The following is a 27,179-nucleotide window of genomic DNA, read 5'->3' as shown; positions in this document are numbered from 1 at the left end:
GACACTGATGTATTTGGGACTTTCCCTGCCTGCAGAGTTTTCTGGTTCTGTTCAGTGACAGAGATGAGTCTATGGATTGAGAAGGAATGGCTGCACCTCTGCTTGAAAGACTGAAAGGTGTCGCTTTTTTTTATAGGCCTAGGAGGATGGATTGAGCAGACTTTGAGCTGCTGAGCGCCTTGGGTTGCATTTAACATAGAGCGAGAGTGACATCTTAACAAGAAAACAAAATGGATTCCCTCACATATCCACAAGTCAGAGCTGTCCTCCTTAGCTGCGAAGAGTGCAAGATTGCCGGATTGTTCAAGTAACTGATCCTGGCCATACGGCTGCTAATGGTTAAGAGCAGGTGCACTCAAATCTGGGGAACCGGGTTTGATTCACCGCTCTGCCACTTGAGCAGTGGAGGCTTATCTGGTGGACTAGATTAGCTTGTGCACACGCTCCTTGGAAGAACTCTATAATTCCCGAAGCCTAAAGAAAGCCCAAAATATTCTGAGAGACCCGTCTCATCCAGCACACTCTCTTTTTGAATTGTTACCATCCGGCAGACGATACAGGTCTATCAAAACCAGGACAAAGAGGCTTAAAGACAGCTTCTACTCTAGAGCTGTGGCGATGCTGAACTCCGTGGCTTCATGTTGATGTGTTTGGGGCTGTGTAGGCATGGGTGGAGGAAGGGGAAAGTGAGGATGGGGTATGAGTCTGGAATTGTGTGCATCGAGGAGTTCTGCTGTAAATTTCGTTGTGCGCGCACAGTGACAATACAATGCTTATGCTTATGCTCACACGCCAGCTGAGTGACCTTGGGCAAGTCACAGTTCTTCTGAGCTCTCTCAGCCCCACCCACCTCGCAGGGTGTTTGTTGTGGGGGGGGAGGGAAAGGAGATTGTAAGCCTCTTTGAGTCTCTTTGCAGGAGAGAAAGGGGGATATAAATCGTTGTCGTCGTCGTCCTCCTCCTCCTCCTCTTCCTCCTCCTCCTCCTCCTCCTCCTCCTCCTGATGATGATGATGATGATGATGATGATGATGATGATGATGATGATGATGATGATGATGATGATGATGATGATGATTCTGGATTCAAATTCTAGTGTTAAGTTATGGACAATCAGTCAATATTTCCAGTATGCGTTTAGTAGCTTCCAAGGAACATGGGCTGCCATGCAATGTTGTGCAGAAGGGGGACTGTGTTGATGGAACAACCAATCAAATCAACCCCTGGCTTGTGCATGTGTGTGTGTGGGGGCGGGCGGGTTGTGTCTGTGTCAGCTGCCCCTCATGTGCTCTTGCCCCTCCCACCTCCACCCCAAATCTGAATAAACCTTGTCTGTGGAGTGAATTCTGCAAACCATCTTGTTTCGGGAGAGCACGCCAATGGGGGCACTGGGCTGACGACTTTTTTCTTTCTGGTTGGTTTGGCAGCCCCACCCACGGTGAGGATCATCCACTCAGGCCTGGCCTGCAACATCGAGGAGGAGCGCTACTCGGAGCGAGTGTACACGATCCGGGAAGGGGAGACGCTGGAACTTACCTGCTTGGTGACCGGCCACCCTCGGCCACAGGTGAGCCTCCTGCCGTGATGGGTGTGGCCCATGGCACCCCCCCCCAGTGACCTCGGCATCTCTTGAGGTCCTCTACATATGAGGAAGGGGACAGAACTCTGCTCCCATCCTGAGATGTTGTTTGCGAAGGTCAACAGGTATATTTACAATATATAACCCTGTCAAGCAGAGTAACAAACAGAAATGGGGATTGGGGTGCTGTGTGGTTTCCGGGCTGTCTGGCCGTGTTCTGGCAGCATTTTCTCCTGACGTTTCACCTGCATCTGTGGCTGGCATCTTCAGAGGATCTGATGGCAGGAATGGAAAGCAAGTGGAGTATATATACTGTGAGGTTTCCAATTTCCGTGTGTCTTGGAACAATTTCTCCCCGTAGAGATGTTCAATGTATTGTTGAAGGCTTTCGCTGCTGGAATCACTGGGGTGCTGTGTGGTTTCCGGGCTGTCTGGCCGTGTTCTAGCAGCATTCTCTCCTGACGTTTCGCCTGCATCTGTGGCTGGCCTCTTCAGAGGATCTTCAGAAATGGGGATTGTGTGGCACGTTAAATAAGAATTGTTATCTCTCAAAAGACTAGCCGTTTTACCTCAGAAGTTCATAAACATGAAGAGAACTGTACTTTAACTGAGGCCCCTTCCGCACACGCAAAATAATGCATTTTCAAACCACTTCCGCAAGTGTTTGCAAGTGGATTTTGCTATTCCGCACAGCTTCAAAGAGCACTGGAAGCAGTTTGAAAGTACATTATTCTGCATGTGCGGAATGAGCTGAAAGAGAAAAAGAAACAGTATATACATATCAACAAAGTATTGCATAGATATCGTTACATTCACAGCTCGTTGTTCGTTACAGTTTGGTTGTGATAGTAAGCTTATACAGTATCTTTAGTCAAAAAGCACTTTTACATAGCATTGGTTAGCAGCACACAGAGAAACCTCTTTTCTCTCAGTCAGTCAGGGAACAGAAGAACTACCAAAGGATTTTAACTGTCACTTTTAGAATGTTCGTGCAGCTTCCCAGAATTCCCTGCTGCTTGTGCTGCTGCTGCATGCAAGCAAGGCTGGAAATTCCAGCAGTTTGATGTGGCTGTTCCCTCTCCATTCAGAGCCAGTCAATGTCTGAATCCCAGTTTCAGAAGCTGACATCCAGGGAAGGTTTCTTTGCCCTGCTGCTGGCCCTCCAAATGGACTGGTTGGGCTCTGTGTGAGACAGGATGCTGAACCAGATGATCCGTCACTGGTCTGATACATCAGGACTCTTTTGGCCTCTGTCTCCATGCCCTGTGGTTGCCCACTGCTGAGTTACACAATGAGGAAAGTCAAGGTACGAACACTGTGTTGGCAGCAGCTGCCAGAATTTTCTTTTTACTCTGCACAATCAGTCAAGCCTCCAGTGGCCAGTAAGAAGGTCTGCTGTGCAGGAGCCCTACCTAATCCCACCCACTTTCTAAAGACACCTGGTGTGCACCAGAAAAGGTCTCCGCAGGTGCCAGGATGCCCATGGGCAGAGGTGGGATCCAGCAGGTTCTCACAGGTTCCCGAAAGTAGGTTAATAATTATTTGTGTGTGCCGAGAGGGGGTGACTAATTGGTGATTTTGGCACGTGATTTTGGCCTTAGTTGCGCCCCTCCTCTCAGCAGTAGCGTGCAGAACTTGAAGCAGTCTAGCAGGAGGTGCACCGGCGTGCGTGGCAGCCTGCGCCTGCGTGCATTCGTTTCCCGCCCAAGGACTGGCGCAGCGGCTGCATCCTTGCCACAGCCCTGCCCAGGAATGCCCCGCCCCCGGAATGCCCAGCCATGCCTCCATTGTGCCCCGCCCAGCCCCATTGGCGCTACGCCACAGTTTGAATCCCACCACCCTGGGAACCTGTTACTAAAATTTTTGGATCCCACCACTGGCAGTGGAGGCTTATCTGGTGAACCAGATTTGCTTGTGCATTCCAACACACACTGAATGCTGTGATGGGGAGCCCTGCTTCAGGATGAAGTAGAAAGGGGGAGGTCAGTGCTCACGGCAAACTGCGCAGGAAGGCTTCTGGCCAAATGTCTGTGCATGCTAGCAATTCTTGGAAGCATTCAGATGCGTAAAACCTCTTCCCTTCCCGGGCTGTAGAAGAGCGGACTCCGGAGCTTTTCCTTGGCAGGTTTCCCCTCCGCTCGGAGCCTGATCTCAAAGTGTTTCTGCCCCCAGGGCATGAAACGCCAAGTTACCATCCAGAAGGAAACGTGGGTTTATTTATTTATTTATTTATTTATTATTGGGTTTTGTATACCACCCTATCCCCGAAGGGTTCTGGGCGGTGAACAACATAAATCACATATACACAATAACCCTTAAATACATTAAAACAATTTAAAACGCAGCGATCAGTAACAAACAATGTCCGCAATAACCCTCACTAAAACCCTCCCCAAAGGGGGGAGAAAAGGGGTCCCATAGGTGGTAAGAGACCCAGAAGTGAAGAAGAGGAAGAGGAGGGTTGAGGGCAGTGGTGGGATTCAGCAGGTTCACACCACTTCAGCAGAACCGGTTGTTAATATGGTGCTTGTAAACAACCAGCTGTTCAATTATTTGAATCCCACCACTGATTGAGGGTTCAAGCTGACATTGAAGCGAGGTGCGAAAGGGCAGGCTCCTTTGTTTTAAAAGCTTGACTATAATTGACGATCTTGTTCAATGTGGAAACTGAGAAGATTTTTTTAAAAGATAAGATCGACTTTTTTGTTGTCTGTTGTCTGCTGGAAAGAATCGGTTCTCTGTTGGTAAAGGACAATCTGAATGTCAGACTGCAGGATTGGACCTTGTTAACAAATTTGGTTGCTTTTCTCAGGGTGTGTGTGTGTGTGTGTGTGTGTGAGAGAGAGAGAGACAGAGAGACAGAGAGACAGAGAGAATAATTCTTACCTCTCTGGCTGGTTGCACAGTGGATGCCAAGTTGTTTTCCTGTTAGTTGTTTTATGTTACTTGTGCTGTGACTACTAGTGAAGCTGCATTCTCCCGAGCAAAATTAAAAGCATTGGTGTGTTACGAGACCTAATATTTTTTCCCGGAGACACAATTTAATGAAGCTGCAAAAAGAAAAAAAGATGTTCTAATTTATCCGAGTCCATAAAATGGCCCTGTACGGCTGATCTGTCCACCTGGGTATGCAGCACAGCAACACGGAGACTAGACTGCTATAATGCACTGGACGTTCGTCTCCAGTTAAAAGGACCAGACAGAATGCATAATGTATTGTCGAAGGGTTTCGCTGGTTGTGGTGGGTTTTCCGGGCTGTGTGGCTCCTCCACCCGCACATCATCAGGCAGGGAAGGGCTGGGAGTTGGCTCTGCGGCCTGGTGTTCCTCAGGAGCTGCCACCTCTGGCTGCACTGTGTTGCCAGGTTCTGCCTCAGAGTCCTCTGTATCCTGGTAAGTACCCAGGGGCTGGCACATGACAGATCCCACTTAAGTGCCACTATTGTGAAAAATAATGGTGAGAAGAGTGCTTGTCTTCATGGGGAAGATTCAAGTTAAAGAAAAAGAAACCGAAGACAGGCTTATTTCTCATCAGGGAGTAGGTAGGCCAACTCCAGAGTCACATGTGGTCATTGTTTTATAATGGCATTCTGGACTTCTCACTTTGCTTGGCGGCCATTGTAGCGGAGGCCACAGACGGAGCTATTTCGATCCCCGGTGCCTTGGATCCTGGCATTTGCAGGGTTCCACAAGCGGTTAATTATACCTGCCTCTGTGCTTAGTATCGACGCAGATTGCGCTAACAAGGTTTGCGTGCCGTTCTTCTTCAAAGACCATTCGGGAGGTCGTCTTTTATAGATTTCATTTTTATTACGTGTGCTGCTAATGAAGGCATAATGTGATTATGATGGACCGAGTCCAAGGGAAATTGTTGTCAATCGGGTTTGGCATGAAATAATAAATTGCCTTTGGATTGAATGGTCGGTTTGGGGAATAAAAAAAACAGAGAGAGAGAGAGAGAGAGAGAGAACCTTTTTAAGCATCCGAAATAAGGTCTTGGTTATAAGTGGAACGAGGAAATGAGATTTAACAGGAGCAATTCACTTTGTGGGATAAACTTGTATAATTGCGTTATCCAAGCAGGAACTCAAAATGTGGGCAAATAATATATGGGAAGTTTTTGTAACATGGAGCTTAGTCGGGGGGGGGGATGCATTTAACAAATGAGCTGCTTCCTCCTCTCCTGCAACGCTGCATAATTTCATTTTTTGTCATTTTTTTTGTACGTGTGCCATCGTTTTGATCGATGATTTCCCTTCCAGCAGAGGTTGCGGAAGCGACTGGTAAAATGGTGGTGGTGATGGGGGGGGGGGGAATCTTTCCTGAATTCAGCATTTTAGCTCTTCTAAGATGGGGAGTAAATGTGTTTCCCAGGTCTATCGTAACATAAAGACAATGTGTGCAACGTAAGTAGCAAGGAACCAAGAATCGCGTCACACACTCAGACGGAGAGAAATATATACATTTTGTGTGATATAATTCACTCAGTATATAACAGTACAAAAACAAACTAATAGTATAATTAAATCAACAGATATTGAATCCAAGTAACGTCCAGGAAAATAACGTATCAATTTTTCTGCAACCAAAGAAATGGGTCTTACTGATGCCCAATTATGTTTCTCTCTGGAAACCATAAGTTCATAAGTAATGCTTGAGTCTCAAATGCCTCACGCGTTTCAAAGCGTTTTCGTTGATGTCTTCCTCAGGAGAAGAACAATTATACACCAGCATCCCTCACGAGGAAGTAAGATGCATTCTTCTTAATACTTTAGAACAGAGACCAGTTAAAAAACCACCTACGCATTTCATTGTTAGCCTTATTGAAATTATTTTGGACTATAGTTATTTCAGATTCGGAAACGATTTTTATTTACAAACCCAGGGCCTGTCCATGGGGTCTAGTTTTACACCTAGCGCTGCAAATTTATACATGTATGATTATACAAAACGTGTATATTTCTCTCCGTCTGAGTGTGTTTCCCAGGTCTATGCAATGTCTGGTGTGTCCTGACCTGCCAGGCACCCAGAGAGTCAAGTTCCAGCTAATAGCAGGGCACAGGAGCAAGAGGAGGAGAGAGCAGTCTTACTTTGAGACTGGAGAAACAGAGTCCAAGCAGGTCTGGAAAGATGCAGCCGAGGGTCCAAGCAAGGTCAGGTCAGGCAAACCGGTCTGAGTCGGAGTTTCAAGGAAGTAGTCTGTAAGCAGGAATGCAGAAAGCTGTCAGGCTTTCAACAAGGTTGTTCCTGCGACTTCTACTTCTGAAGCAGTCTCTTATAAGCCTGTGCTGTGGCTCAGTCTTGATCCTGAGCTGACTCCCAGCATCCTTTGTGCTGCCTTTGTGCATTGCGCCTTTTAGAGTGCAGTTCCTGTGTGGGTGCGAATCCTCTCCGGCCTTTCAGGCTCAGGTGAGCTGGGTGGACAGCCAGGATGACCCTCAGTGGCCGGGGGTGCTTCTGCAAACCCTCTGGCTTCCAGCTCTTGACTTGGGCCAGCTCTGCCTGCATCCTGTGAGGTTTCTGGCTGTGCTTGAGGCCCTGTTGACTGGGGTCTCCAGCCCAGTGAGGTCATCCTGCCAGTGCTCCTCATCAGAGGATTCCTGGCTGGCTGATTCTTTGCCCATGGCAGGCAGTCTCGAAGCAGCAGCTGGAGAGACACTTGTCTGGGATGCTCTAGGGTGATTCTGCACTGGGCATAAGCATAAGCATTTTATTGTCATTGTGCACGCACAACGAAAATTTACAGCCGCATTCCTCGATGCACACAATTTCAGACTCATACCCCATCCTCACTTTCCCCTTCCTCCACCCATCCCTACTCAGCCCCAAACACATCAACACGAAGCCGCGGAGTTCAGCATAGCCACAGCTCTAGAGTAGAAGCTGTCTCTCAGCCTCTTTGTCCTAGTTTTGATAGACCTGTATCATCTGCCGGATGGTAACAGTTCAAAAAGAGAGTGTGCTGGATGAGACGGGTCTCTCAGAATATTTTGGGCATTTTTTTTAGGCTTCGGAATTACTCTAGAGTTCTTCCAAGGGAGAGGGAGAGGGCAGGCCGATAATCCCTCCTGTGCTATGCAGGGAGTGAATCCACCCTCTCTTTGGGAGTACGCTTCCTATCTGCCACTGTGCCACTGGAGAACCATACACAGATGCAGTTGGTTAAGACACTCTCTATAGCACAGCGGCAAAAGGACACCAGGAGTTTTCCATTCAGTTGTTGTTTCCTTAACAGTCTCAGATAGCACAGTCTTTGCTGGGCCTTCTTAACCACCGCGGCAGTCTGTGCGCCCCAGGTCAAGTCCTCTTTAATCATGATGCCCAGAAAGGGGCCTGCATGGCCCCTTCCAACTCTGGGATTCCACACACTAAAGCTGCCAAGCACAGGGAGGGGTCATCTACTCTGGTTTGGAACATTCCTGGAGATTTTGTGGGTGGAGCCTGGGGAGGGTGGGGAGGGACATCAGTGGGATATTTTACCATAGAGTTGGAAGAGGCCCCAAGGGCCATCAAGACCAACCCCCTGCCATGCAGGAACGCACAATCAAAGCACCCCTGACAGATGGCCATCCAGCCTCTCTTCAAAGACCTCCAAAGAAGGAGACTCCTCCACACTCCGAGGGGCTGATGCCTCAGAGGGTCACAGGATGGCCTTGTCAGCTGTCTCCAGAAGGCCTTGTCCTTCCTGCCACCCAAGGCCCTGCAGCTTCTCCAGGCTGTTCCAGGATTTTGTTTCCCAACCAAGGTTGTTGATGCTCACCCGTCCCCACTGTGGCAGTAGTAGCTGCTAATCAATGTGGTAATGTGGTAATGTGGTAATCAGGTAAGAGAGCAGTGCAAAGCATGGGAAGAAAGAAAGAAAGAAAGAAAGAAAGAAAGAAAGAAAGAAAGAAAGAAAGAAAGAAAGAAAGAAAGAAAGAAAGAAAGAAAGGAACTGAGAGAACTTGAACTTGCTGACTCAACTGCATCTTTGAAGTTCCTCTGGCAGGGTTACAAACAGAGGTGGGATCCAGCAGGTTCTCACAGGTTCCCGAGAGTAGGTTACTAATTATTTGTGAGTGCCAAGAGGGGGTTACTAATTGGTGATTTTGCCACATGATTTTTGCTGTAGTTACGCCCCTCCTCTCAGCAGTAGCGCGCAGAACTTGGAGCAGTCTAGCAGGAGGTGCGCCGGCGTGCGTGGCAGCCTGCGCCTGCGTGCATTCGTTTCCCGCCCAAGGACTGGTGCAGCAGCTGCGTCCTTGCCACAGCCCCGCCCAGGAATGCCCCGCCCAGAAATGCCCGGCCACACCCCCATCATGCCCCATCCATCCCCATTGGTGCTACACCACAGTTTGAATCCCACCACCATGGGAACCTGTTACTAAAATTTTTGGATCCCACCACTGGTTACAAAGCTGGAGGAATGCAGAAGTCCAGGTGCTCCCCCCGCCCCCCCCGCCCCCCCACACTCACACCATGAATATTACGTTAATACAAAACAAAAATATGAAATACAAATGAAAGCACACAAAAAATTAAAACATAACTCTTGCAATAACTAGACTCAAACTATTGCAATAACTAGATTCTAGAACTAGATTCTAGAACTTGCAATAACTAGACTCAAACTGTTATAACCAACTATACACCAAAACACCATATAATGATTTCGCATTGTTGAATTCTAATCCGTTCTAGGTTCATGCATCTATTTAAAATAAATCAGTTTACCAATTATACACTGTATCGTTGCCAATATTCTAATTCAGTTTGCTGTTTTCTTTTACATCTCAAATCCTTCCATTATTTGTCTTCCACCATATTTTTCCAATAGACAGTCTGTAAAAGGTTTCTCTGTATTACAGTCCCTTAACAAAGTTGTTAATTTTGCTACTTCTGAATATTCTGTGAATTTTCTGTATCTAGTCTTTCTTTGTTGGAAAGTTTTCATCCCTCCGTTTCTGCATACGATGTCCTTGCAGCAGTAGTAGGTACATGAAAAGCAGTCTGTATTGATTTGGGATGTCATCTCCCAATAGTCCCAATAGAAAATATGTGCACAATTAATTTTAACAAGCTGATGTGATGAGGCAGCCAGGAATTCTGGGCTGTTTCAATAGGAGTACAGTGTCTAGATCGGGGGATCTAATTGTACCTTTCTTTTCGGCATTGGTTAGACTTCACCTGGAATACTGTGGACAGTTCTGGGCTCAATAAACAAAGAGATACACATGTTGCACTCTGGCTGTATATCCAATCTTATATATTGATTTTGCAGATAATTAATCAACTTAACACTTCTATTTGTTTTACATTTCCTCCATTTCACTCTTACAAAGTTCTTAAAGATACAGTATTCCAACACTTGTAAATAAACGTAAATATCTACACAGTCCATTCAATTCCCGCCGATTCTTCTTTTAGAAACAAAGGTTCATTTTCATATAGTCCATATTCCAATTCTATAAGATCTACATCTTCACATAAAAACTTTTCGCGCGTATAGAGCGTTTTTCGTGCGTCTTCCTCAGTATGTCGCTATGTTCAATCACACTTCCAACAGTTCTTTGAGGCTTCTAATGGGTATATCTGAAATTAAAGTTCCCATCTTTAAGAACTTTGTAAGAGAAATGGAGGACATGTAAAACAAATAGAAGTGTTAAGTTGATTAATTATACGCAAAATCAATATATAAGATTGGATATACAGCCACAGTGCAACGTGTGTATCTCTTTGTTTATTTAGGCTATTGTTGATTCCCAGCTCTGCCGCTTGAGTTGTGGAGGCTGATCTGGGGAATTCAGATTAGCCTGTGCACTCCCACACATGCCAGCTGGGTGACCTTGGGCTAGTCACAGCTTCTCGGAGCTCTCTCAGCCCCACCCACCGCACAGGATGTTTGTTGTGAGGGGGGAAGGGCAAGGAGATTGTCAGCCCCTTTGAGTCTCCTGCAGGAGAGAAAGGGGGGATATAAATCCAAACTCTTCTTCTTCTTCTTCTTCTTCTTCTTAGAGATAGTGGTGATTGTTAAAACAGTTCTGGGCTCCACAACTGAGGAAGGATATTGACAAGCTGGAATGGGTACAGAGGAGGGCAACCAAAATGGCGTAAGGTCTGGAATCCGTGCCTTATGAGGAGAGACTTAGGGAGCTGGGGGTGTTTAGTTTGGTGAAGAGATGGTTCAGAGGTGACATGATAGCCACATTTAGATATTTGAAGGGATGCCATGTTGGTGAGGGGGCAAGCTAGTTTTCTGCTGCTCCAGAGACTAGGACCACGAGTAACAGGTTCAAGGTGCAGGAAAACAGATTCCACCTAAACATCAGGAAGAACTTCCTGACTGTCAGGGCTGTTAGACAGTGGAATGCACTACCTCGGAGTGTGATGGAGTCACCTTCTTTGGAGATTTTTATAAAGAGGCTAGATGGCCATCGGTCAGGAGTGCTTTGATTGTGTGTTCTTGCATTCAATTCAATTCCAATCTTGATCCTCCTTGATCTCAGATTGCAAATGCCTTAGCAGACCAGGTGCTCGGGAGCAGCAGCAGCAGAAGGCCATTGCTTTCACATCCTGCACATGAGCTCCCAAAGGCACCTGGTGGGCCACTGTGAGTAGCAGAGTGCTGGACTAGATGGACTCTGGTCTGATCCAGCAGGCTAGTTCTTATGTTCTTATTGCAGGGGGTTGGACTTCCAACTCTTCCAACTCTATGATTCTATGTCTAAGAGGAACACATTGCTGCTGATATTCATTGTAATCTGTAAGTAAATGGATAAGTGTGTCCGGAATGTTGTATCCGAGTAGGCAAAGTCTCTCCTGTGGCGGAGCTTGCTTGTATCTGCCATATGTTACATTTGATGGACAGATATTTACACAGGCCAACATCACTGCTTGCCGGCCAGAAAGAGAATTCGGGGTGGTAAAATATGGCATTAAAGTTTTACAAGAGGCGGGCATGGCATATATTAGCGGCGAGCGTGTTCTAGGAGCGGCAGGCATGAGGAAGAACAGCAGAGGGGAGGAGTGACAGCTGGCTTTGACTCTTTGCACCTGCTCAGGGACAAGGTGGGGGGGGAATATGAAAGAAGAAATAGGAGAGAACAATTTATTGGATAGTTCCCGTCAGTTCCAGGGAAAGTGGTGATTTTAAAAATGAGACAAGTCAATGTTGTGGTCCCTCTGCACAAAATTAGTCCCCTCCCCTCACAGGTGAGGATGTAACCGCAGCAGCAGGGTGGGTTATTTCAAATTTCTGGGTCAGTTCTGGACCCTGCTTCTAAATTGGTGATGTGCCGCAGGTTTCGTGGGAGCTTTACGTTATGTTAGTTGCTTTACATTATGTTAGATGATTGAGGGATTGGAGCACCTTCCTTATGAGGAGAGGCTGCAGCGTTTGGGGCTCTTCAGTTTGGAGAGGAGACGTCTGAGGGGGGATATGATTGAAGTCTATAAAATTATGCATGGGGTAGAGAATGTTGACAGAGAGACATTTTTTCTCTCTTTCTCACAATACTAGAACCAGGAGGCAGTCATTGAAAATGCTGAGGGGAAGAATTAGGATTAATAAAAGGAAACACCTCCTCACACAACGTGTGATTGGTGTTTGGAATATGCTGCCACAGGAGGTGGTGATGGCCACTCACCTGGATAGCTTTAAAAGGGGCTGGGACGGATTTATGGAGGAGAAGTCGATCTATGGCTCCCAATCTTGATCCTCTTTGATCTGAGATGGCAAATGCCTTCGCAGACCAGGTGCTCGGGAGCAACAGCTGCAGAAGGCCATTGCTTTCACATCCTATTTTTATTTTTTTAAATTTACCAGTAGCTGCTGCATTTCCCACCTTCGACTTATACGCGAGTCAATAAGTTTTCCCAGTTTTTTGTGGTAAAATTAGGTGTCTTGACTTATATTTGGGTCGACTTGTACTCAAGTATATACGGTAGTTATCTTTATTGTAACTGAAAAAATACTTTCCTGCATAGGTGAGACCCTGTCGCCCCTTGATCATTTGGGGTTGTTTCTTCCTCTAGTTATCATGTCAGTTCAATCAATAATGTCTCTTGTATACTTTTAAAGTTAATGCAAAAGGAAAGACACGCGAACATACCTCAGCTAATAATGTTGGTTGGTGATCTAAGATTTTTCTCTTCTTTTCCACAGATCCTAAATAGTTTTTGGTCATTATCTGTGCTGTAATATTGAACATTTGGGCCAATTACTTGGATTTCTATTTTGCAGCACTCCCGTGCGCAAAGCCAGGCAAGAGGCTGATAATTCATCCATTAAGTGGTCCATTTGTTGCCATGGAAACCCCCACCCCAAATACAAGGGCATTAATTTGGCCTTGATACCTCGGCTAAGCAAGTTCCAACTGAGACCAGCGTGGTAGACTTATGGAAGAGCCTTTGATTCAGGCCTCTTCATCTGTAAATTCCTTGTGTCCAAAATGATACAACAATACAAGCCTTTATTTGCATATAAAACAGGACAAAGTTTTAAAACAAAACAAGGTTAAGAAATGCAGTTAAAACTACTAATTTCCAGTATAAAATTTGCCACAGTTTCACAAAAGAGCACATCAGAGCTGTTCAGGAGATTGGGTATCTTATAACACTCATGCCACTGAGAACGTTGCAAGAAAATGGAATTCATGTATTTCATGCGTATCTTATTGTATTTAGGGCATAGAAACAAGGAATGGTCAAGTGTTTCAACCGTAGTCATATCACATGAGCAAACTCTTTTAGAACGTTCCATATTCTTAAATCTTCCCTCCAGCAGAGCTGATGGCAGCACATTACATCTTGCAGTAGCCAAGGCTCTCCTCTGGGTGGGATTAATCAGCAGACAAAGATATGCTGCTATAACTCCACGCTCGCATGGGATTAATAATGTAGTCGGAGAACAGGTTGTCTTGGCAGCACGAGTCAAATTATGAAAATCAAGATCCAAGAGCCTGTTCTTAACTAGTCTGAAGGCTTCCACCTTTGTGAGCATAAGGAGTGATTCCGAGGGGAAACCAATAGCTTCAACCTTTCTAAAGATCAAAGTATACCATTCTGAAATAAAGTGATCTGATAACAGAGAGGGAATACAGCTATTGGATCCCACTAGAAAATGTGTATGCAGCCAATATTTTATGGCCCTTATCTGTGTCCAAAATGATGTAATCCTATTGAATAGACCTTTCTAATTTCCCGGGAGAATGATTGCAGCTCAGTAGCAGAGCATCTGGTTTTGGGATCCACAAGGTCCTGGGTTCAAACCCTGGCATCTCCAGTTAAAAGGACCAGGCAGAGGTGAGAGACCGGGACCTGAGAGAGCAGCTGCCAGTTTGAGTAGACAATTCCTGACCTTGCTGTACTGAGGGTCTGATTCAGTAAACAGCAGCTTCAGGGGTTCAAGACTTTCAGAAGTGGGACTGTGGTCCAGGGACGTATCTGCCGGAGGGACATGGGGGGGGGGTCTATTGACCACAAGCGCCACCCACTAGATCACGTGGGGGCACAAAATCGCCCCCACACCCCACACCCCACAGCAGAGCTCTCTCAGCCCCACCTACCTCACAGGGTGTTTGTTGTGATGGGGGGAAGGGCAAGGAGATTGTAAGCCCCTTTGAGTCTCCTGCAGGAGAGAAAGGGGGGATAGAAATCCAATACTACTACTACTACTACTACTACCTCTACTACTTCTACTTCTACTTCTTCTTCTTCTTCTTCCTCCTCCTCCTCCTCCTGTAGAGAGGCACCCCCGCCTGGGCCGGGAGCCCGCTGCGGGCCCACTGGGCACCGCTTGGCTTGGCCCTGCCAGGGTGCCCGGGACTGCTGCCACCCTCCTCCGCTGGCTGAGGAAATTGGGGTGGAGGGGGACAGGGGGTGCAAAGAGCACGCGGGGGGGGGGCACTGGTTTTTTTCCCCAGATGCCATTTATTGTCGGTACGCCGCTGCTGTGGTCACATATTAAATGGTTCCAGGTGTTTGTAGGTGACGTGAAAGGCCTTTTCTGTGCCTGAGACCCTTCAGAGCTGCTGCCGAACTGAGTAGGCAGGACTGACCTTGATAGACTAAGGTCCTGATTCAGTACAAGTGTGCTGCCAGCAGGTATTAGCTAAGGTGTGGTCGGACAGTCCAAAGTCAAGGCACAGGCAGAGGTTTGGGTAGGCAGGCGGAGAGCTGTACTTCAGAGGAAGCCCAAGTACGTGGAGCTTACCAGGAAGTACATTTGTTACACCTAGGCAGAGCCAAGCCCAAGGCAGGGCTTAAATAGGATGCCCCTGCTAATGGGGCCAGGCTCCTGCAAAGACTTCGTCTTCTTCAGATGGCAGTGAGTCTCGCTCTCAGAGCCTTCTGCCATACCGAGCAGCAATACAGACACTTCTCCTTTTAGACTGAAATTGCAGCCCCCAGTCTCCTTTGTCTCCTTCATGCAGCTGGATCATGACTCTGCTCATCTGAGGTTCCTGATGGCTCTCCCAGCTACATGGCATCAGGCTCTGCCTCGGCTGGCAGGGAAGAGCTTGGAGCTGACTCTGCACCTGCAACTCCTCATGAGGAGTCAGTTCAGAATCCACAGCATCTTCAGGCTGTGCGTCAGAGTCCTCACCATCCAGGGACTGACTCGTGACAACAAGACAGCTTTTGGGAAGGGACTGTGCCTCAGTTTTAGAGCATCTGCAGAAGGTCCTGGGTTCAATATCTGGCATCTTCAGTTTAAAAAACTCAGGTAGTAGGTGGTGTGAACAACCTCTACCTGAAACCCTTTCAAGCCACTGCCAGTTAGAATAGTCCAGGGGTCTGCAACCTGCAGCTCTCCTGATGTTCATGGACTACAATTCACAGATGTTCATGAACTACAAGCCACAGGTAGCAGACCCCCTGGAACAGACAGTACTGATCTTAATAAACAAACTGACTGAGTACAAGGTGGATAATAACAACCACCACCACAACAAACAACAATGATAAACAATCAACTTCATTGGCATATAAATTGTACCACAACAAACTCATTTCAGATTTCAATAAGTAAACATAATTATTGGGGTGCTGTGTGGTTTCTGGGCTGTATGGCCGTGTTCTAGCAGCATTCCCTCCTGACATTTCTCCTGCATCTGTGGCTGGCATCTTCAGAGGATCTTATGATCCTCTTCATATCTTCTGAAGATGCCAGCCACAGATGCAGGCGAAACGTCAGGAGAGAATGCTGCTAGAACACAGCCGTACAGCCCGGAAACCACACATAATCCAAGATCTCAATATAACCTTTTCTGATTCCTAGAGAGACCTTCTTCCCTGCTTTTTGGTTGCAATTGTAACCTGGAGAGGGCAAATCCGCCGTGCTTTCACAGGTGGATTTGTGTGTGTGTGTGTGTGTGTGTGTGTGTGTGTGTGTGTGTGTGTGTGTGTCCCTTTGGATGGAGCTGTAACATTGTTATTTAAGTTCACCTCTCTCTACCAATCACCCATTTTAAAGCCTACACTTCTAATTGCATTTGCAAACTGTTCGCCTCTATGTTAAAAGTCTATTTCTTCCCTAAGTAATGCTACCTGTAGAAGGTTAGGTAATTTAATAAAAATCAAATTATTTCATTCTACTGAAATAGTTTATTCTAAAAATAAGGATTTTTTTCCCCAAAAAATGCTTTCTCGGAGCTGGTGGGGGTTCAACGTTTTTTTCCCTTCCTGCCAATTGATTACACAATTAACCTATAAATCAGATCGAACCCAGGCGGCTGAATCAGTTAAACTAAATGAACAAGAACAGCAGCCTCTTGGATCTTGCATTGGCAGTAAAGGCGAAGGAGGACCATTGGCAGTAAAGGCGAAGGCCATTGCGTTCACATCCTACATGTGAGCTCCCAAAGGCACCTGGTGGGCCACTGCGAGTAGCAGAGAGCTAGACTAGATGGACTTTGGTCTGATCCAGCTGGCTTGTTCTTATGTTCTTATGTTCTTATGAGGAACAAGAGCCGGAGATGACAAAGCGAAGAGCAGCACAGAGCGGTCCCTAAGACTGTGTAGGTTCACACATGAGTGTGAATCTCTTCACAAGACCACTCGGCTCTTCAATGTGTGAAAGATCTCCACTCAACTACACTTCCATAGGATGCTGCAGAGTTTTTTTTTTTCTAGACCTCACCTGGAATATTGTGTAAAGTTCTGGGCACCGCAATTCAACGAGGATATTGACAAGCTGCAACGGGTCCAGAAGAGGGCAACCAAGATGGCCAAAGGTCTGGAACCCATGCCCTACAAGGAGAGACTTCGGGAGCTGGGGATGTTTCGTTTGGGGAAGAGAAGCAGAGGTGGGATCCAGCAGGTTCTCACCAGTTCCCGAGAGTGGGTTACTAATTATTTGTGTGTGCCGAGAGGAGGTTACTAATTGGGTCTGCTTTTCCGTTAGAAATTCCATTAGGTCCAAAAATCATCAAGTCCTGTTGTTTCCTATGTGATTGGTTGGCGAAGGTAGAAAACAGGATAATTCTCCCTGTTGGGCTGTTTTAAAAACATGTTTTAGAAATATGGTCAAGTTCCTTGTTTAAGGAAAGTCTCCTTCTTTTGATTTCTAGAAACAAAATGAAGTATTTGAAAGTATTAAGTATTTGACAGGCAGTCAATTAGAGGAGAAGTCGTTGTTTCTGTTGGCAGTAGGCGATAGGACTTGCTATGATGAGTTTAAATTATGGACAGAAAATTATGGACAGAAAATTATGGACAGAAAGATACCAGCTGGAAATTAGGAACTTTTTTTTAACAGTAGGAGTTTTTTACAGTAACAGATAAATTATTAATGCCCCGCCCCCGGAATGCCCGGCCATGCCCCTGTCGTGCCCCACCCAGCCCCACTGGCGCTACGCCACTGTTTGAATCCCACCACCATGGGAACCTGTTACTAAAATTTTTGGTTCCCACCACTGAAGAGAAGGTTACGAGGTGACATGATAGCCATGTTTAGATATCTGAAGGGATGTCATGTTGGTGAGGGAGCAAGCTTGTTTTCTGCTGCTCCAAAGACTAGGACCAGGAGTCATGGGTTCAAGGTGCAGGAAAAGAGATTCCACCTAAACATCAGGAAAAACGTCCTGACTGTCAGGGCTGTTGGACAGTGGAATTCACTGCCTCGGAGGGTGGTGAAGTCTCCTTCTTTGGAGGTTTTTAAGGAGAAGTTGGATGGCCATCTGACAGGAGTGCTTTGATTGTGTGTTCCTGCATGGCAGGGGGTTGGACCCGATGGCCCTTGGGGTCTCTTCCAACTCTGCGATTCTGATGGTTTTTTCACATGTCCCAGGTGATCCGACACTTGACTCAGAGATTCCAAAGAGGTGGAGCTTTGCTCACTGAGCTGGCTTTCTGGGATGAGCAGGGAAAGGGCGTGGCAGGCAGGAGAAAAGAGACGCTCAAAGCACCAGAGAGCTCAAGGGCTCCTGGGTTCTTCTTTGCAGGTCTACATGTCACAAGTAAGCTAGTGAAATGTGGACTAGACAATAGAAGAAGAGAAGAGAAGAGTTTGGATGTATATCCCCCCTTTCTCTCCTGCAGGAGACTCAAAGGGGCTGACAATCTCCTTGCCTTTCCCCCCTCACAACAAACACCCTGTGAGGTAGGTGGGGCTGAGAGAGCTCCGAGAAGCTGTGACTAGCCCAAGGTCACCCAGCTGGCGTGTGTGGGAGTGTCCAGGCTAATCTGAATTCCCCAGATAAGCCTCCACAGCTCAGGCGGCAGAGCGGGGAATCAAACCCGGTTCCTCCAGATTAGAGCTCTTAACCTCCTACACCACTGCTGCTCCCTGTTAGGTGAATTTGTTAGAACTGTTAGGTGGATTTGTAATTTGTCGGCTGACCAAACTCAGAGGGTGCTCATCAATGACTCCTCTTCATCCCGGAGGGAAGTGACTAGTGAGTTCTGCCCGGGCCCAGCGCCGTTCAATATGAAGGAGACTCAGGCTCACAATCTCCTTGCCCTTCCCCCCTCACAACAAACACCCTGTGAGGTAGGTAGGGCTGAGCGAGTTCTGAAGAACTGTGACTAACTGAAGGTCACCCAGCTGGTGTGTGTTGGAGTGCCCAGGCTAATCTGAATTCCCCAGAGAAGCCTCCACAACTCAAGCGGCAGAGCTGGGAATCAAACCCGGTTCCTCCAGATCGGAGTGCACCTGCTCTTAGCCACTGCGCCACTGCTGCTCCAATTATTATTTATTTATTTATTTATTCATTTTATTTTTATTATTTGATTTCGTATACCGCCCTATCCCCAAAGGGCTCAGGGCGGTGAACAATATAAAAGCATATATAAACATAAATATATAAAAGTTTAAAATTTTCATTCTAAAACAGTATCCCACGAACCCATATGCAACCCTCCCAAGAAGAGTGATGGGTCCCGATGATGTTAGGGACCCTATACAGCAGGGGGAGGAGGGATGAAAGCTTAAGGGCACCCCTCAGCGGCTGGTCTCTCCAGAGAGCCAGGTGGAACAATTAGGTCTTGCAGGCCCCTCACGGCAGACTCTCCAAGGTCCACGCGGGGAACCCGGACAGCTTGGTGGTAGAGTGTTCCACCAGGCAGGGGGAGCCAGAGCCGTAAAGGCCCTGGCCCGAAAGTGGAAAGAGCCAGCCGCATCATTGAGGGGCCAGGGATCTCCAGTAAATTGGCCTCTGCTGAGCGCAGAGGTGCGCATCGGGACATATGGGGGGGTGTAATGCGGTCCCGAAGGCGTTCTGAGGGTCCCAGGCCGCCATCAGCGCAAAGGTCCCAACACCAACACCTTGAAGATGATTAGGAACTCCACTGAGGAGCCAATGCAGCTGGTTGCAACACAGGCTGGATATGATGATCCCAGATGGCACTGCCTGTGAGCAGGAACGATGCAGCTGCATTTTGGACCAGTTTTAGCTTCGAATCCAGACGCAAGGGAAGGCCCGCGTAGAAGCCGAAGGATTACAATAGTCTAGCCTGGAGGTGACCCGTTGCATGGATCACGAGTGGCTAGGTCAGCGTTGGAGAGAGAAGTGGAGCCAGCCGATCGGGCCTGTCGAAGATGGAAAAATCTAGCAACCCGGGTTGTGGATGGAGCCCACCTGGGTCTCCATTGAAAGAGATCGAATCCAGGTGGACCCCCCAGGCTGCGAAGCAGGAGGAGGTCGGGCGCCAATGGCTGACCTCCCACACCCGGCCGGCTGGAATTCCCCAATCTCTCCCCGGCCAAGCCAGAGGATCTCCGTCTTCGATGGATTAAGTTTTAACCTGCTCTGTTGTAACCAACCAGCGATCCGCCTCCAAACAATGCTGTAGAGCTGCAGGGGCGGTGACAGCTCCCGCCTCCATCGACAGAATGAGCTGAGTGTCATCAGCATACTGATGGCAGACCAGCCCAAAGCTCCGTACCAACTGAGCAAGGGGTCGCATATAGATGTTAAATAACAGTGGGGACAACAATGCCCCCTGAGGCACACCACAATGAAGCGGGCACCTCTGGGAAGCTTTGTCCCCACACCACACTTGCTGACTCTGCCCCCGGAGGAACGAGACAATCCATTGAAGGACAGTGCCTCGGACCCCGGAGGCAGCCAGGGGGTGGGCCAAAAGGTCATGATCAACCACATCAAATGCTGCGGTGAGATCTAACAACACCAGCAGCGCCGATCCGCCTCGGTCAAGTTGCATACGGAGCGTATCCATGACAGCGATGAGAACCGTCTCCGTCCCATGCCCAGCACGGAAGCCGGACTGAAAGGGATCAAAAGCTGATGTGTCATCCAGGAAGCCCTGAAGCTGCTCCAACACCACTCTCTCAATTACCTTCCCCAGAAACGAAAGATTCGAAACGGGGCGGTAATTGGCCAGATCTCCAGGATCTAACGATGGTCTTTTCAAGAGTGGGCGGACCACTGCCTCCTTCAACCCATCTGGAAAGACTCCTTGCTCAAGAGAGTCATTGATGATTTTCAACAGGTGGGGTTGTAACTCCTCCCGGCAAGTTTTAATTAGCCAGGAAGGGCACGGATCCAGAGGACAGGTAGTAGGTCTAACAGCAGCCAACATCCTGTCAACAGCAGCTTCGGAGAGCAGGGAAAACCGGGCCAAACAAGGGCCAGAAGACGGCAAGGGAGCCTCCAGTTCACTAATTGTAGTTAAGGTGGCAGGAAGGTCCTGGCGGAGCGACGCGACTTTGTCTGCAAAAAAGCTCATAAATGCCTCACAGCTAATAGCTAATTCACGATTTGTAGAACCCTCTGATAAAGAGGTCAAAGATCGAATTATCCGAAACAATTGAGCCGGGCGAGAGCTAGCAGATGCGAGAGAGGAAGAGAAGAAAGCCCTCTTCGCCTCCTTCGTCGCCATCTCATAGGCTTTCATAAACGTCCTATAGGATGTTCGCGCAGCTTCGTCACGAGCTTTCCTCCACACTCGCTCTAGACGTCTGAGCACCCAATTACATCCCTATACTCCTATTGAGAACTCACTAACTCATACAGGTTGTCTATTTTATTGGCTCAGCTAAGGGTGGATTGACAGTCTACCTGCCTTTGGTCTTCTGTTATCCTTCAACCTCCTGGCTTTGTTTCACTAGTTAAGTGGTGTTATGATTGCTGGCTTTTGTTTCAGAATTGTTTTAAAATTATGGAGGGGACTTATTCCATCAGCGGTGTTGATGAGGTCAGCAAAGAAAGGCCGTCATCTCTTCCTCCAGCCCTTTCTTCCATCGTACATGCAGAATAATGTACTTCCGCACATGCAGAATAATGCACTTTCAATTCACTTCCATAATTTATTGTCGAAGGCTTTCACGGCCGGAATCACTGGGGTGCTGTGTAGTTTCTGGGCTGTCTGGCCGTGTTCTAGCAGCATTCTCTCCTGACGTTTCGCCTGCACCTGTGGCTGGCATCTTCAGAGGATCTGATAGTCGGAATGGAAAGCAAGTGGAGTATATATACTGTGAGGTCAAAAGGTGAGGCCCTCTGAATAGAGTAGCCTGGTATGTGAGTCACAGAGAAGTCTGTAGCCTGGGAGTACCTGTGTCTCTGCAGCGTAGAAGAAAGGTTAGAGAACACAGTAGGTGTGCTTTCCTGAGCCGTAGTTTTTCCAATTTCTGTGTGTCTTGGAACAATTTCTCCCTGAGGAGATGTTCAAATGTATTGTCGAAGGCTTTCTCGGCTGGAATCACTGGGGTGCTGTGTAGTTTCTGGGCTGTCTGGCCGTGTTCTAGCAGCATTCTCTCCTGACGTTTCTCCTGCATCTGTGGCTGGCATCTTCAGAGGATCTGATGATGGGAAAGCAAGTGGAGTATATATACCTGTTGGAGTGTCCAGAGTGGGGGAAAGAACCATAGTCTGTTAGCAAGTAAAGGGTGCAATTAGCAAGCGAATTGCAGGAGAGAATGCTGCTAGAACACGGCCAGACAGCCCGGAAACCACACAGCACCCAACTTCCGTAATTGTTTGCAAGTGGATTTTGCTATTCCGCCCAGTAAAATCCAGCTGCAAAATGCATTGAAAGTAAATTGAAAGTACCTTATTCAATATGTGCGGAAGGGGCCAGAACAATTGGTGGGGTGCTGGTTTAGAATGTTCTGTAGGACTGCTTTTCTACGTAGCAATCCTATCCTGGTGAGGCTTGGATAAAAAATGCTTTTTTTAAAAAAAGAGCAATTGCAAAAATAGCTGGCAGGAATCTCTCCCCTCTTGCTATTTACTGTACCCCATCCGTATATATGTGTCAATCAAAGGAGAAGGATTTCGTTTCAGACCTCTTTTAATGGCGTAATTAGGCGTGATGACATGTTCAAATGATTACATGTATGAAAACTAATTGCATAATTGAGGATAATTATGCTGATGAGGTAAATATACAATTAACAGAAAAGCACTTCTAAAAATCAAGGAAATCGGCACAAGCCATCAAAAAGAAAGTTATGATTCTGGGGAATCTGATTCCTGGAGCTGCAATCTTGCCACAGACTCTTTTCAGTGAAGAGCGTAGAATCCGATGCCGATTGTCTCAAGCCCGCTTTCGGGCAGTGCCCCAGTGCGTACAGCGGCCCCCATGTTACCATTTTCTTGCATCATCCTATTAGGCAGAGTTTACCGTGTAGAAAGCAAGAGACGGGGGTGGATGTTGGGGGCTCATTCTGATATAATGTCACGTGGGAATGCAAAACTGATTTGGATTCAATCAAAGTCCAAGGGCAGAGAAGGGCAACGAGGATGATTGAGGGACTGGAGCACCTTCCTTATGAGGAGAGGCTGCAGCGTTTGGGACTCTTTAGTTTGGAGAGGAGACATCTGAGGGGGGATATGATTGAAGTCTAAAAAATTATGCATGGGGTAGAAAATGTGGACAGAAAGAAACTTTTCTCTCTTCCTCACAATACTAGAACCAGGGGGCATCCATTGAAAATGCTGGGGGGAAGAATTAGGACTAATAAAAGGAAACACTTCTTCACGCAACGTGGGATTGGTGTTTGGAATATGCTGCCACAGGAGGTGGTGATGGCCACTCACCTGGATAGCTTTAAAAGGGGCTTGGACAGATTTATGGAGGAGAAGTCGATCTATGGCTACCAATCTTGACCTGAGATTGCAAAGGCCTTAGCAGACCAGGTGCTCAGGAGCAGCAGCAGCAGAAGGCCATTGCTTTCACCTCCTGCAGGTGAGCTCCCAAAGGCACCTGGTGGGCCACTGCGAGTAGCAGAGAGCTGGACTAGATGGACTCTGGTCTGATCCAGCTGGCTTGTTCTTATGTTCTAATGAATGAATGAATGAATGAATGAATGAATGAATGAATGAATGAATGAATGAATGAATGAATGAATGAATGAATGAATGAATGCCAGGTTGGAGCCTGGCACCCATCAAAAAGGGCCGGTGGGGAGGGGAGCTACACAGAGCTGACCAAACACACTTTCGTTTTCCTGAGAAGAGGCTCACACAGCTGGAGACTTTATCTCCATCTTCTGACCTTGGGTTCATCCAGCATACCTGCTTTTCGGGCCTTCTGAAGTATGGGATCGTATTGCAGGCTAGGGAGGGTGGCAGAGGAATGGGGTTTGATATACTGGGGTGGTTTGTAGGTTCTGGCAGAGCCAGCTTTCCCCCAGTTACCCATGTGTCTGCCAATAAAGGCTTCTTAATCTCTAAGTTACAGAGTCTGATTTGGGTCATTGATCCGGGGTTTGACAATGAACGAATGAACAAACAAATGAACGAACAGACGAACGAACGAACGCACGCACGCACGAATGAACGAACTGACACTGTTAAAATCCCCCATCCTCCCCTTTTTTAAAAAAAATGGAGGTTTTTATCTTGTGAAATAAATACCCAGCTGTTGTACTGCCAGAAATCAATACTGTTTGCATTCTTTACAGAGGACAGTCTAGCGGAGGGAAAAAAGAAAGCCTTGAAGCAGAGTGTTCTTGAATGCTCAGTTAACTGGATTTAATTTGCAGAGGTAGAGAAAGGCTTAAGAATCGTCTCAAGGCTGCTGTTCAGAGAACGGGCCAGGTAGCTCAGCATCAGCCTAATGGTGCGGTCTCTGACACCTTCCCTCTCTGAGGACGCGAGTTCAAGTGATGAGGCTGTCAGGCGGGTCGGGGGTTCACTCCTGGCAGAAAGCTTGTTTCGTGATCCTGCTGAGGCCTCAATGCTTTTTGGATTATGCCGGGGAAAGGAGGGTTTTAAAGGCTCCCGGAATGTCATGATGCACGGCTGAAAGGGGGAAAACGTTCTCTGGGGTCCTTTGGATGGATAGTTGATTAATCCGCTTTGCAGCAGGCAGCAGAAAGAAAGCCTTTTGCTTTGGGTAGCACTGGACTAAAAAGAACAATGGTGTCTTGTAATATATCCTGCGCCTGCTTTTGGTAGTACTGGGCTAAAATGAACAATTGGATCTAGTAATCTATCCTACACTTGCTTTTGATAACACTGGGCTAAAATGAACAATTGGATCTAGTAATCTATCCTATTAAAGCAGTGGCATAGTGGTTAAGAGCAGGTGCACTCACTCTAATCTGAAGAACTGGGTTTGATTCCCCGCTCTGCCCCTTGAGCTGTGGAGACTTATCTGGGGAACCAATTAGCTTGTGCACTCCATAGATGATTGCTGAATGTGTTGTGTTGTTTTTTAAATATTTATTGCTTTGTCAACTGTATTCTGTTTTATCTGTTGTATTGACGCCCTGGGCCCTTCGGGGATGGGTGGGGTATAAAATCAATCGACCCACCCACCCACCCACCCACCCGTCAGTCAGTCAGTCAGTCAGTCAGTCAGTCAGTCAGTCAGTCAGTCAGTCAGTCAGTCAGTCAGTCAGTCAGTCAGTCAGTCAGTCAGTCAGTCAGTCAGTCAGTCAGTCAGTCAGTCAGTCAGTCAAAAGCCAGGCTTCACTCCTAACAGTTCACCAGGTGGTTTGCCATTGTCTTCCCCAGTCTTCTACATTTGATCCCCGGCAGGGTGGCTACTCAGTTTACCAACCTCAGAAGGATGGAGGGAGACACGAGGGGACTTTGAGCCTGAAACCGACTTCTGTTGGGATCAAACTCAGGCAGTGAGCCGAGCTATTGATGGCATCGCTGCAGCTTTCCACTCTGCGCCACACGTCTCCAAATACAGTTCTGCATTTTACAGCGAGGAAAAAGTCTGAAGAAATAAACGAGGGGAGGCTCTGCACATTCCGACGACGCCCCCCATGCGCCATTGCTCTTCCCTGTGTATCGCTTAACGGCTACGAAAGACGGCTCGACAAAGCAATTGCTGTGGCTCAGAGGCGAGCATCTGCAGAGCGTGAGGAAGCCTTGCCAACTGATCCATCATTCTGAGAGCTGCCGCCTGTCGCGGGATGTAGGGAATTCCCGGCCACATGGTGGAACCCCAACACATGACCGCAGGCCAGAGGGGCCGTGTTGGCTCTCCACACCTGTCTGGCTCATTAGACAATTCAGGGCACTTAGGGAGTGACCCTTGGTTGGGCTGGGGGGTGCCGTGCAGCGGAGCAGGCCGGCTAATTAAATCAAACGGGGTTGTGGAGAATATTACCCTCGCAAAGGTGACTGTGAAATGGGCCAGAGCTGGGAACGTACGGGCTGGGGTAGTGAGAGAGGAACTGCCAGAGAGGAGGGGCGCCAGGCAGAGCAGAACCTCCTGGGAGGATCGAGACCAAGGCTGGGATGCAGTGCTGGGACACAAGTAGTCCTGATGGGAAATGGGAGGGGGGCAGGCTGCGAGGCTGCAGGTGGGACCTTCTGCAACCTGAAAGGGGGATCTTTCTTTCTCTTTCCCTTCTTTCTTTCCTTCCTTCCTTCCTTCTTTCTTTCTTTCTTTCTTTCTCCCTTCCTCCCTCTTTTTTATTTCTTTCTTTTGCTCATTCTCTCCCTCCCTCCCTCCCTCCCTCCCTTCCTCTTTCTTTCTTTCTTTCTTTCTTTCTTTCTTTCTTTCTTTCTTTCTTTCTTTCTTTCTTTCTTTCTTTCTTTCTTTCTTTCTTTCTTTCTTTCTTTCTTTCTTTCTTTCTTTCTTTCTTTCTCTCCCTCTTTTCTTTCTTTCTTTCTTTCTTTCTTTCTTTCTTTCTTTCTTTCTTTCTTTCTTTCTTTCTTTCTTTCTTTCTTTCTTTCCTTCTTTCTTTCTTTCTTTTTTCTTTCTTTCTTTCTTTCTTTCTTTCTTTCTTTCTTTCTTTCTTTCTTTCTCTCTCCCTCTCTCTCTCTCTCCCTCCCTCCCTCTTTTCTTTATTTCTTTCTTTTGCTCCCTCCCTCTTTCTTTCTTTCTTTCTTTCTTTCTTTTTCTTATCTCCCTCTTTTATTTCTTTCTTTCTTTTCCTCTCTCCCTCCCTCCCTCCCTCTTTTCTCTCTCTCCCTCTCTCTCCCTCCCTCCCTCTCTTTCTTCCTTTCTTATCTCCCTCTTTTCTTTATTTCTTTCTTTTGCTCCCTCCCTCTTTCTTTCTTTCTTTCTTTCTTTCTTTCTTTCTTTCTTTCTTTCTTTCTTTCTTTCTTTCTTTCTTTCTTTCTTTCATCTCCCTCTTTTCTTTATTTCTTCCTTTTGCTCTTTTGCTCTCTCTCCCTGCGTCCCTCTTTTCTCTCTCTCTCTCTCTCTCTCTCCCTCCCTCCCTCCCTCCCTCCCTCCCTCCCTCTCACTCACTCACTCACTCACTCACTCACTCACTCACTCACTCACTCACTCACTCACTCACTCACTCACTCACTCACTCACTCACTCACTCACTCACTCACTCACTCCCTTTAATGTGATTTCTATACTGCTCTTCCCCTTCTGGGCTCAGGACAGTGGCCCACCTTCACAACACCTAATATAGTAAAAATAGACACAAATACAAAATACAGATTTAAAATTTAGCAGTCATCTCTGATTTAATCTAGATGAAATGCCCCACCTTCCTGATGACATACAGTTCAATTCAGATGGTGGCAATTTATAGAAGAACTAACTGCAAACCCCTTGATTGGGTTTTGGAATATGCTGCCACGGGAGGTGGTGAGTAGCAGAGGGCTGGACTAGATGGACTCTAGTCTGACCCAGCAGGCTCTTTATTATGTTCTTAAAGGAAATAAGGGACAGGAGGGTGGGGGGCAAAGGGAAAGGAAGAAAGAAAAGGGGGGAACGAAAGAAAAAAGGAGAT

The 27,179-nt window shown here is 47.2% G+C and overlaps 1 protein-coding gene across 1 annotated transcript in view; it reads left to right on the top strand.

Moving 5' to 3' along the window:
* Positions 1-27,179, top strand: part of LOC125426438 (MAM domain-containing glycosylphosphatidylinositol anchor protein 2-like) — a 409,319-nt gene that overhangs the window by 173,335 nt on the left and 208,805 nt on the right. The window contains exon 3 of the mRNA XM_048484696.1: positions 1,426-1,565. Within this exon, the coding sequence (XP_048340653.1) occupies positions 1,426-1,565 (140 nt within the window). The remainder of the gene's footprint in view (positions 1-1,425; positions 1,566-27,179) is intronic.

This window comes from Sphaerodactylus townsendi, linkage group LG02 (assembly GCF_021028975.2).
Source record: "Sphaerodactylus townsendi isolate TG3544 linkage group LG02, MPM_Stown_v2.3, whole genome shotgun sequence".
In the NCBI taxonomy this organism is placed as follows: Eukaryota; Metazoa; Chordata; class Lepidosauria; order Squamata; family Sphaerodactylidae; genus Sphaerodactylus; species Sphaerodactylus townsendi.
Note: the sequence above shows the minus strand (reverse complement) of the source record. Positions and strands in the feature narration are given on the sequence as shown.